Source organism: Coloeus monedula, assembly GCF_965178545.1.
Source record: "Coloeus monedula genome assembly, chromosome: 1".
Taxonomy (NCBI): Eukaryota; Metazoa; Chordata; class Aves; order Passeriformes; family Corvidae; genus Coloeus; species Coloeus monedula.
In genome coordinates this window covers 109825517-109837695 of record NC_138781.1, presented here as the reverse complement: position 1 = coordinate 109837695, position 12179 = coordinate 109825517, and the positions used below count along the sequence as shown (strand labels likewise).

General features: G+C 36.8%; 1 protein-coding gene across 3 annotated transcripts in view; it reads right to left on the bottom strand.

Annotated features, from left to right (window-relative positions):
* Positions 1-12179, bottom strand: part of LPIN2 (lipin 2) — a 44720-nt gene that overhangs the window by 5898 nt on the left and 26643 nt on the right. For all 3 annotated transcript variants that reach the window (XM_082289254.1, XM_082289253.1, XM_082289255.1), the window contains exons 6-17: positions 10323-10446; positions 9368-9689; positions 9027-9126; positions 8050-8237; positions 6758-6851; positions 6344-6413; positions 6151-6240; positions 5302-5384; positions 4050-4194; positions 3173-3321; positions 2613-2699; positions 739-891 (exon numbers count right to left, since the gene is read on the bottom strand). In XM_082289254.1, coding sequence (XP_082145380.1) covers positions 739-891; positions 2613-2699; positions 3173-3321; positions 4050-4194; positions 5302-5384; positions 6151-6240; positions 6344-6413; positions 6758-6851; positions 8050-8237; positions 9027-9126; positions 9368-9689; positions 10323-10446 — 1605 coding nt within the window. The remainder of the gene's footprint in view (positions 1-738; positions 892-2612; positions 2700-3172; positions 3322-4049; positions 4195-5301; positions 5385-6150; positions 6241-6343; positions 6414-6757; positions 6852-8049; positions 8238-9026; positions 9127-9367; positions 9690-10322; positions 10447-12179) is intronic.

The following is a 12179-nucleotide window of genomic DNA, read 5'->3' as shown; positions in this document are numbered from 1 at the left end:
GTAGCTGACTATCTGAATCAGAAGATCTAATCAAGTACACATAAGCTTGTTACAACTCCTGTCTTACAAAAGTAAGGTCCATGACATTAATGGAAGTTGCTGTCATTGCTATCCATGACAAAATAAAAACCAAATAAACAAAAAACCCCAACAAACAAAACCTCCTTCACAAACAAACAAAAAACCCCCAAAACTTTTCCATCATTAGCTCCTCCCATCAAGAACAGGTAGACTATGGCTGGTCCAAAAGATCAACTGAGTTGAACCATATCTACACTCCCATCCTGTTTTTTAAGTAGCTGTACATGAAGCACTCCCACATCCACAAGATCATTTCACGTGACAGTCCGTACTGCCCACTTTGTTTTCTTTTCTCTCTACTGTGTAGTAGCACTGCACTGCAACCCTTGCAGGTATACTTGAAAAGACAGAAGTGTACTAATATAAACAGAACCTAATAGTCATCAGTCATGGACTAGATGAATGAAGGGAAAACAAGTTCCTCTTGGACTGATATGTTGTGTTTTGTAGCCACTTCCAATGTGCCCACAGGAACAGAAGTATACAAGTGAAATTCAGACGAAACAGAGTTTTTAAATGATCACTAGAGGGACATCAAGTCTCAGTAGCAAATATAGTCCAGAACGGAACGTTTCATTATAGCTGTAATGCCAAATATTTTTAATTTACTCTTTCTCTGAAATGAGTGAACTGATACAAGAAATCCCACATGCTTACCTATGAAAGGCAGAAAACAAACTGCTGGGGGACAACATGAGAGGGCCCCTGGGGAGAATTGTTCCTTTGTCATTCACCCAGTGCAGGTATCCTCTGGTGATATCTGCCATCCCAATGGCACGGGCAGAACAGTACAGGAACTTGTAGCCATTTCTAGAAAAAAAATTACCAACTTAGTTCATATTCCTGCCAAAGTTTCTTTGCAAGGGTAAGTACATGATTATAGCAACGTCCAGAGGCACCAGTTTAGGTACTGAATTGCTGCAGAGCTCTGCACACACACAAGGAAAGACTTTTCTATTCTTAAAAGAATCTGCAAGGCATGTAGCAGTTTAAATACACAACCAAACCTGAGAAACAGGAAGTGCAAACAGAATAGGGATAGTAATACTCAGATGACACCATTAGACAGATTAGACTGTGCTTCAGTAAGTGTCACATTGGTTTTATTCAGCTTCTTTCAGCTCAGCTGTAGGACGGCAGCAATTATTTAAATTATCTGCATCACAAAACAATGGGTGCCAGATCTCCTGTCTCAGGTTGTTGGCAGAATTTGCAGTGCAGAGTGAAGGATGGATAACAACAAGCATTCATTAAGCCCCTAAATTCTTCTTGCAGACTCTGTATGTTCATCTGTCACACAGATTTGTATACAGTTACTGCGTGCACAAAAGGCTTGAGTGTTTATGTGCATTTTCAAAGACTTCACTGAGTTTGGCAAACAATTCCAAAACTGCTCTTCTATTATGCACTGAATAAACAAGGAAACCCACCCCAAGCCACCCAAACAAAACATAAACATTCGTATTATCTCCCATGAATCACGAGGGGCCACATGAAGGCCAACAATATAGACCCCAAAATATTTTTGTGGAAAGAAAGACTACTGAAAAAAAAAAAAAAAGATAGAAGTTGATTATTTTAAAGTAATCCTGAAGTTTCTAACAGTTGATTGTCCTCAGTAAGCAAGTATTATTTCTGGAATCACTGCATTTTTGAAAAAAGTTTGCTAGACAAAGGACCACATCTGAAAGGTAAGGAAGTACATAGGTTTATTCTGCCCTAAGTTATTGGACACAAATATTATAGGGCTATGTACCTCTTAGAGGAACAGTACATTTATAAAGGTGCAGTTTACGACACTTTTGAAGAAAGCAAACACCTCACTGTAGCTGCAACGGGGAGGGCACATGGGCTGCGTCTGCAGGTCCTTGCAGATCACAAGGTGAACACATTCATTTGACTAATCCAGAGAGAGGAAGGGGAAATTGCTGATTTGCTGCATTACTTTTCCATTGTTCTACTGTACTACATTGGCTTATGTCAGAAATGCAACAAAATGACAGAAAACTTGACCCTGGTCACCAACCTACCCTTTGTGCCAGGAATAAACTGTTCCAGAACATAAAATCTAACCTATGGAGCATTCACCTGGCTTTGGGAGCAAACCCATTAAACCAGAAAACACTTATACACTGCAAGGACACTATTTAGGTTTTAAATTTATGCCATACCATGTTTCTGAAAGGCTTTGTGACCAACCTGAGTTGGTGGAAAACAGGCGTGCATGTTTGAGAAATTATTTCTATTCTCTTTTGTATTCGTGAAAATATTACACACAGTTTCTAAAAGCTAAAATGCAGAACAAAATGTCTGAGAAGGGAACTAGAAAAAGCGATGGCTTGCATTCCTGTAAAAGTGTATATGTGTGGAAAGAACTTAGTTTCATTTGTGTATGAGAGAAATAGCTCACTTGCAGCATTTCGACCAATACATTTTAATAAACTGCGTAATTTTTAACAACTATCCAATTACCTGTACATTAATTCCCATATTCCAGAAAATCCTAAATGTTTCATAGATTGTATACTCACTCATTTATGGAATGATAGAGTTTTGCAATGCCCTGATGAGTCCAATCCTTGCCAAACTGAGGGAGGATATGTCCCAAAGCATCAGACCTAAAAGGAGAGTCAAAGGTACCTGACACATGGTATATGAGTTTTGTTAAAGACAAACACTAACAAACGTACAATTTATAAAGAGTATTTATAGAAATATTTGTGTAGAAGGTTCATACTATTTAAAAAGAGAATTAATAACTAGTCCAGACAGAGCAATTAGTGAGGTCATACAACACAAGTCAGTTCCAAGTTAACCTATGGGTGCTAAACCTGGAGAAGTCTAATGAGGAAACAATCACATGGCAAACATTATCATCTTGACATTATTCTTTTAAAATACCTTTTCTAGTTTGCTTTAAAGGCAAGTACAAATTAAAATTAAAGTAAGATTGTTAATGAACTTCCTTTAGTATTTGTCTTAAATAAAGTTCCTTTACCTTGTTTTGAAAAGCAGGATAGGATCAGTAAAGTAAGATTAGGAAAAAAAAAAACCAACAAAGAAAAGAAAGAAAATCCCCTAAGATACTTACTTGGTTATTGTTCCATCAATGTCTGATATGATGACTTTATCATTCCAGTTCCAGAGGTATATTGTTCCTGCACAACGGCAAGTCCCTTGATACTGGGTTGTAATACTAAATACAACATCATTAGGGCCATCTCTGAGCTTCAACTTCGCCTGCAGAAAAAATAAAAATAATTGAAAATATAAGTTGCCCTCCCTCTAAAATTTTTCTTTTATGATTTTAGGATCATAAATGAGCTGCACAAAATGGTTCATATACTCTTCCTTGCCTATTTTGATTAACTCATCAAAAACTGAATCATGGTTTAACACTGGCACAGTTTTGCTGTCAAAGTCTGTTGCAGGCTTGGTTCACGTGCATGTCCACAGTTCTTATACTGACTACAGCAGCAGATATTTCACACTCTGCCACTTTAATTCGTGCTATTACAGTAGAACTGCAGCATTCTGAAATTGAACTCCCAGTTTACCATAGGATACGACAGTATTTTCTGCTCAGTGAAGGCTTTCATCAAATTCTTCCTGATGAAAATCATACATTTAGACAGTAGCAGAACTAACTTGTAAGTTAGACCACAGTGCACACCAATTTAAAATGTATGTTGTTACACAGATGTGCAGATCCCAGGATATCCAAATTGCAGAAGCAAACAATGTCACTTTTTTGGCAACATCTTAAAATAACTGATTACAGAACTTTGTAAGAAATTACTGGGTTTTAATCTAACAGATTCTTAAAAAAACACAGAAGAAGAAAAAATTATCAAAAATTCCCTGCAGCTGCCTACTCTTTTCACAGATATACACTTTAAATTTCTTTTTGAAGATTTTTTTTTAAGGGTTATGAAGCATCCAATGCACAAGACAGGCATGTCACTTACTATTTGGTCTGAAGACAGTCTAAGTGACTTCTTATAAGATGTAACATTCCCATGGGGTGGATGCTCTGCTGGGGCAGAATCCATTTTCAGGGATTCCTTCAACTCCTGGGATGCTTCATCACTAGAAGAATCATCCTCTGGAGGCCTAACATGACATCAACCAGAATAAATGTAAGCTACATAAAGTCCTTCAATAGAGTAAGATGCTTATGCCATAGTAATTTCTGCTTACATTGAGGATTTGCTACTACCTGATAGCACAGATTAAGGAAGTCCATGGCCTAGTGAATGCCCAGATAAAAGCCAGTAAGCAAGTAAGACTTGTAATGCCAGTACTGGTGGAGCTCTAAACATGACTATTCCTAGCTGGCTCCACACACGATGGGTTTAGTAAGGACACAGTGTCAAGTGGTCACTAATACTGTGCTGATGAATTAGGTAAACTGCAGATGAAAAGAGACACTGAATGGGTAGCAGTGCTTTGTTTTTAAAAAAGCTGCCTCAGTTACTACGTCATTTAAACTGTGGGTGATAAGTTAGTGAAGTTGCTCACCTTTTAAGGTTATTCACAGACTTACTTTCCTGTTCATTAGAGATTTGAAGATTAAAAGCAGCATTAAGTTTCTCTTAAGTATTACATCACAATATATTTAGTTCTTTAAATCTTTAAGACACCAGTGTTCACAAGTATCTTTGCAAAATCACGGGAGAATATGAATATGCATAATAAATACCCCAGAATGGGAGAGTTTTGTGCAAAGCGCTGACAGCTGTCTACAACAACCTGGGCAACATGTGCACTTTGATTAATATTATTTTATTGTTTCAATTATGTAATGTTACAAAAAATTCCACATGGTTCAAATTATTCATACAGTATTAGGCCTTCACAAAAGAAAAAAAGTATTACAAAGTGTATCAGAAACAGTATCACTGTATTTACAGAGCAGTGGCCTATTGATAAAGGTTACCAGGTACGTATTTGTTCTGTCAGTTATGTTATGATTTAAGAAGTAAACACAATAGGATTTAGGAAATAATTGTAGTGTATTTGTAGTTCCTACAATGTTTGCTGCCACATTATTTTGCTGAATTGTTTGCTATACACATCTGGTTCCTCTTCAGTAGCTTACAGGAAAATGTTTTTTCCCCACAGTACATTAATACTGAATTCTTCATTCCAAAAGAAAAGAAAAAAAAGGAAAAGAAGATACAATTCGGTCCACAAATAAGTCTTCAGACAGGAACACACCTACTATTAACTTGCTCTTTTATAGTTGCTGGCAGTTCATTTGCTCTTTGTGTCTCAGTTTTCCCCTCTTTGGCCTCTGGTATCTAAAGCAACAGGATAATAAAGAACATATTGACATTTTAAGCATTTTAAACCAATTCAAGTGAAAAACAGCTACAAAAGTAGTACATAAACTATATCAAGTCTCAGAACCATCCATTCTACATAATAAGTTCTAAAAATTATTTAACAAAAGGATGCTTATGAAGAAATTATCTATTAAAGCTTTTCATTATTTCAGGAAACAAAACTGTGTGCCAGAAATTGAGAACTGCTAGATTAACACAATGAATTTAGCATTAAAGGAGCTGTCAATCTTTTAAGCTTATAAATCGCTTTTCTGTGCGCAAGTTTAAGGCCCATACTCAAGGTTAAGAAAGCTTGATTTAGACTAAAATGGGGTGTCTCAGCTTAACTATTATGCAGTACAGCACATACATATTTATTTGTGTGTATATTCCTAAAACATACTGCAGTGATTGAAGAGTAGCTTTGATAACTGCTTATGGCTTAGAAGAAAGAATTTAAAGAATAATGTACAACAGCTGAATACAGTAAATTTTGTTGAAGAAACTAGTAACACCAGGCAATGATGCAGTCTGAATCTAAATGAACAGATGCAGCTACAGCTATGCAACTCTCAGCTGGCCATCAGTGACACTGAGCTATATGAGCGCTGTTTTGAGGTACTGCTGACAAATTATAATTTTTTCATCTTTTAACACCTAACCTTTTAACACCTTTTTCATCTTTTAACACAAAAAAAAAAAAAAAAAAAAAAAAAAAAAAATCACAGTAGGCCTCAGTCACCTGCTTAGTCATGCTTTCTTTCTTGCGCCAGAACCACCACCGTCCAGACTTCTTTGGCATCTTTTCTTTGACCCAAGACTCAACAGTGGCCTGAAAAATTAGACGTGTTTTTAATTTGTATAGAAAAACAAAGAGATAATCAGGTGTTACTACACACAAAATTTTCAAAGAAAGTATGCATTTATCTATTTACCTTAGGCAAACTCTTCTGGAACACCTGCAAACTCAGAATCATCGGAGCAGCCAATGCCCAGTTATAATACCTGTTTTAAAACACGTTTTTGGTAAGATATTACAAAATCTGACTACAGATCAATAAATACCAGCATGAAAACTTGCCCTTGTGTTGATGAAAATATGTATTTGCTGCCAAACCACTAATATTAACATTTTCTGCAAGCAGAGTTATTTTAATATATACAATTCAACATCAGTGGCAATTGCAGAAAAAAAATCTCACTTAAGCTAAAGCTAAATTTAATGCAAATCTTTGGTTCAAACAGATTTACACACAAATTGCAATAGATGCTGAGAAATGTGCTCACTTCAGAGACAAGATCTGAAATGGGATTTTCTATGACCTAGTTACATGACACTGAGAATTTACCTGTTATAAATCCGTATTACCAAATTAGGATTGTCTATGAGTCCAGGGTTTTCAGCAAATTCATGATAAGTAATAATATGTTCCATGAATTTTTCTGCAATAGAAAGAGATTTTAATTAGAAATTAATAATAAAAAATCCCAAGATGTCTGATTAGTCTATATCTAGGAAAACCTTTTTGTCATTTCAGAGTCTCTGCTGATCTTGCAGCATCACTGAAGATGGGCTAATGTGGCCTACCTGTCAAGGATCCTGTGACTGCCTCATCCCTACAGAAAAAGCCTTGTACCACTTCAACAGTCACAGTAAAGAGCATTAGGGAATGAGAAGAGGAAGGATAAGGAGGAACTAATTCAGTCCAAAGGTTGGAAAAAGAAAGCCATGCTTGTCTAGACAAGTTTTCTTCAAAAATTGTGATGGCGGGTAAGGGGCCTACATTCTACACTAAAAGAAGAGGGGGAAGGGTGATATCAGCTTTTCAGGTTTGAAAAGCTACTATCACTAACTAGCATTTTCATAACTAGTCTCTATACATGTTTGCAGAAATCCATGATTTAGTGTAAGACTCTGCAATCAAGACATCCTTTTTTTCTAATCAAATCCAGTATTACTACCATGTTACCACGAGAACTCATGTTACCTGAGTTTTTATTAATAAGCACCTAAATTTCACTAAATGTATTAGAGACTGGATGACCATTTAAAAAAGTAATATGAAAACACTGTAGTACATGTCCATGAAGATTTTATGCTCCTAAAAGCTCCCTCAAAAATACATATGACTTCAATATTAAACAAACTAAAGCATTAAAAGAGAATAGTCAGCTGATAAAAGTCTAGAGGTTAACAATCATTTAGGACAGAAGAAGAAGAAGAGCAGAAAAAATAGTCCAACACAGAGGGGTTTTTTTATCACTTGAAAAAAACTGAAAAAGAGGAAAAATCAGGCAATTGGAAAGAAGATGAATTGTTAAGATTTATACAGGACTAAGCAAGGACTTGCAGCCAGAAATCAATGTAGTTGGTCAGATAAACAATACATAGTACAAAAAAGGAGACAGAAAGCTTCTCAAGACATCAAGTGTTCTTGATTTATCTGAGGTTAAATTCTGCTATCTCTGCTTAGCAAATGCTTGTGAATTTTAGAAAAACGAAGATTTTCTATCCCCTTTTCTCAACGTGAGCATAGTAACAAGCTAAAGTTTTGTGAGGAGGAAATCAGAGCATTCAAGCCACTTCATTTGTTTAGCTGCCTGAGCTCTATTCCCCTTTATGCTTTAGTCTTTCACATACCTTTAGAAATCTCTCCATTTTCATTGAGACCTCCACAAAGCGAAAGTGTAACATCAGGCAAGTCCATAGCAGAATCAGACATGCACTCTGTACCACTATCAGCAGCAGCACTTCCCACTGACTGGGGTGACTGGGAACCAGAAAGGGTATCTGACTCTGTCCACTGCCTGAAGCCAGGATCAGAATCACTAAAGGAAAGTGAAAAGTATTTTACTTTAAAAAAAATGTACAGATTTTAGGTTACAGAACACACTACGTGATTACTCAAAAAAAAAAAATTTCTTGCTTTTGCATTTTTACAGCATTTCATAACATAAATTTAAACCCAACCAAACAAAAACCCCAGACACACACCCACACCAACCCTTCAAAATATTGGCAGACTGCTTCCAGTTCTCCTAACATTCCACTAAACTGGGCAATAATTACATTTCTTGCCAAATTGGATTTAAATTAAGAAAACATCCTCTACATTCAGCTTCTGCAGAATACCGTGCTCCTCAATTTTTACCAGAAAGTTGTAAAGTAAGAGAAAGGAAAAATAGGGCACTGCTTTTGGTGTTTTCAGAACACCGTCTGTTGGAAAAAGCACAACAGAAAAGAAAAATGACATAAAAAAAAAGTCACACTGTCATTTAAGGCTAGTTACTACTTTGATCCACTGCAAAGTCCACAATATGGCTAAACAAGAGTACTGACACAAGTGCAGTTTCAATGCACTCCCCTCTATGTCTGCAGAACACAGAGGTTCCACAAACAGGTAACTCTCAGTAGTCACCTCCCATGTGATCTTTCTATGTGTTTCTTGTCAAACTAGAATTTTCACAATGAGGTTAGTACTGATTACTTCACAAAAGCCTAAAAACACAAAGTGCGATTCTTTTTATCAGAACTGGTGCATAAATAATATATGTAATGACTCCGGTAATGCAACTGCAGAATTACCCCAGATTTACAGCATTTTACTTCAAAATTACCTTTTGGGAAAGTAGAGTGCTGCAACTTCTGGTTCCAAAGCCTTTAGGTCATCCAAGTAAATATCATCAGGGCCTTGATGATGACTTCGCTTGTGCACCCCTGTTAATTTTAAAAATTACGATTACTAAAATGAAGTTTCCCAGACACGTTAAATACAAACATAATCATGGAAGATTCAGACTAATTTGTATGATTTGTAAGTTCCAGAGTTTCATTATAATTTTAGTCAGATAAAATTTTAAATAGGAAAAACTGAAAAGGCACATTTATACTTTTTCCACTATGACCTCAAGTTTGGTAGATCACACTGAAGGCAAGAATCAGGAGCTTTATTCCATACCTTTCTTTTTTGAAGGAGAGTCAGTTTTGGCTGTTGGCTTTGTTTCTGGTAAAGGATCCACCAATATTCTGGAATGATGATCACCATCCAATGGCAATGGAACTTGTGGTTCTACGATTGCAGAAGCAAGAGAGTCTTTAACATCCATCTGCTTAAGCAGAGGATGAGTTCTTGGCTCAGGTTTCAGTACTGTACAGACAGAATCTTTCACATCATCATCGTCTTCAACTTCATCAGAGCTGAGGATGACCCTAAAATGAGTCTTCTCTGATGGAGTAATGGTAGCTGTTCTGCAGTGCTCCAGTTTTTCTTTCTTACTTATCTGGAAAGCAAAAGTCTAGTCAATCCTTTCACTTCACCTGTTAGTTTTATTCTGCTCTAAACACTAAGTTTGTACTTGTGGTACAAGTTCTGGTCACAAGTAAACCAGTAAATAATTTAAACAAGTATTTTAGCAACATAAAACATGTCCCACCATATTAGCAAAGTTCCCTGCAAAAGAATTTTCATGAGCTAATTTACAAGTCCAGTAAAGAAACTGGCATAGAGGAAGTGTTGACTTGACCAAACCACAGCAAGGACAAAGCTTAAGTGCAGATGTCTCAGGGCCTCTGTTAGATACCAAATTTACTCTTATCAAGGTTACAGTTCCTCTGGACTGAACTAAAACTTACTCTACAGTAAAGAAAATTAATTTCTCAAGTTGTTTCCTTCAGGTTTTAACTAAAAATTTAAAAAGCGTCAGACTTTAACTGCTAGGTTTTCTGGGATTACTTTGCTGAGCAGGTTTTGAACTCAACAAAGCTGACTCCCTCTGCCTGCCACAAGGGGCTGCTACTTCCCCATTTCAGCCGTATCTTTCTGAACAACAGCAGCAGATTTCCAATCCTCTCCTAGGGCAGTCTTAAATATGCCAAAACTCAGTTACAAAGCTAGAGACATTAAAGAAATTTACCTTGGTTGATTCTGGGAATCCTCCCCATGTCCATTCCATGTGAGATTCAGATCTGAGCAGGCTCTCAGCAGGCTTAACTTCTAGTTCTGAATCACTTTTAGGGCAGACTTGCTCAGAGAAAGCGCTAACCAAATCAATAAGAATTAAAAAAAAAAAAAAAAAGAAGAAAAAAGAAAGCCAGTGTTTAAAATGCATTAATGCATTTGTTGTGCAGCTACTGTTGGTAGAGTTTTCAACAGCTTAACAGAGCTTCAATTATTTGGCAACATGGCAAGGAGCCCAGCAGGGTTTTCAAACGGTGAGAAATTAGGTTAAAACCAAAATCACATTAAAGACATTAAAGGACGTACATAGTGATCACACTAAACAGATTCCTCCACTGTATCTGCAGTGCAGAAATAGCTCTCCCCTCAGCCAATGTTCCATTTTTTCAAACAAAACAAGAACAAAACTAAAAAGTTTATTTAAAAGTAAGACAGAAAATAGTTTTAAGTTCCTTACCTCTGTAAAAATATAGCATTTCAGCTTGCTATACAGAGACTTCAGTAATAGAAGTCTTGCAAACTAACTCACAAGTCCACAAAACAACATCAATTCCCAGTGCAAAGAAAAAAAAATTCAGAAGATAACTTAGGAGAGGGACAGGAGATTACTTGAAAACTTCTTTCAGATGTGTTTGGACTACATGACCTTTAAAATCCATCCTATTTTTTCCTACAGTGGTTATTATCCATAAATCAGAAACAGACCTCTGAAATCTAATTTAGCCAGGATTACTTTTAAGCCAGAAGAACACTCTACAAAATGCTAGAAAGGAGTGATTTCAAAATCATTTTGCACTTAAGATCTTAAGAGATTAAAGGAAACACAAGGTTTTGTCTACCCTTCCTTGAACAGGGCAATTATATTGCACATTACAGAAATGCTGTTCTTTTTACACTTTGACATTCATAACATATTATGGTTTGGGTTTATATAAAAAAATCTCAGTAACTGATTCTAAAATGTAGGGACCAGAACTGGACACAGCCCTCTGTGTGTGGCCTGACCAGCACTGAGTGGAGAGGGATAATCACATCTCTGTCACTAATGCCCCAGTGGGTGCAGCCCAGGATCCAGTTTGCCTTTGTTGCTGCAGCCGTGCTCTGCTGACTCATGCTCACCTTGCTGTCTCCCAGGTCAGCAAGGCAGCTCCCAACCACACAGATCCCAGCCTGTACTGGGTTCTTTAGCTGTGTCATCCCAGTACAGGATTTCACACTTGTCTTTGCACTTGTTGCACTTGTAATTTGTGACTGGTCTGGGTGCTAGACCATCTCTTTGAGGCTCCCCCTCCTATAAAAGGTTAGGCCAGATGAACTTTTGAGGTCACTCCAAACCTGGCCTGTTCAATGATGTAATGAAAATTTTAAAGTAACTCCCTACAGATATTTAATTTATGGATTTTTTTTCCATACAAAATTCCTGCAAAGATTAGTTACCTAATTCAGTACTACACATCAAAATTTCTGAAGGTTTGAGGAACTCAGGCTTTGTAACTAACTACAGGACTAAACTGTGATCACAATAGACACTACACAGATCACAATCCAAACAGTAAGAATCCCTCATGGTGCTCTGAGATGACACCTCAAAAATCCAAGACAGAAGGACATTTAAACATCTCTACAGTAGTAATTCATCATTTCAGACAACTTCCAGCCTTCATGACCCATGGACATAAAAAGAAAACTGCTATTTCCCCCCTCAGTACTTCATTAACAATGTCACACAGAAATCACATTTTCTGTACTGTTAAAAGGGCAGTGTAACACACTGATGAAAATACATGTACATCTTTGTTTTCAAGAAGAATAC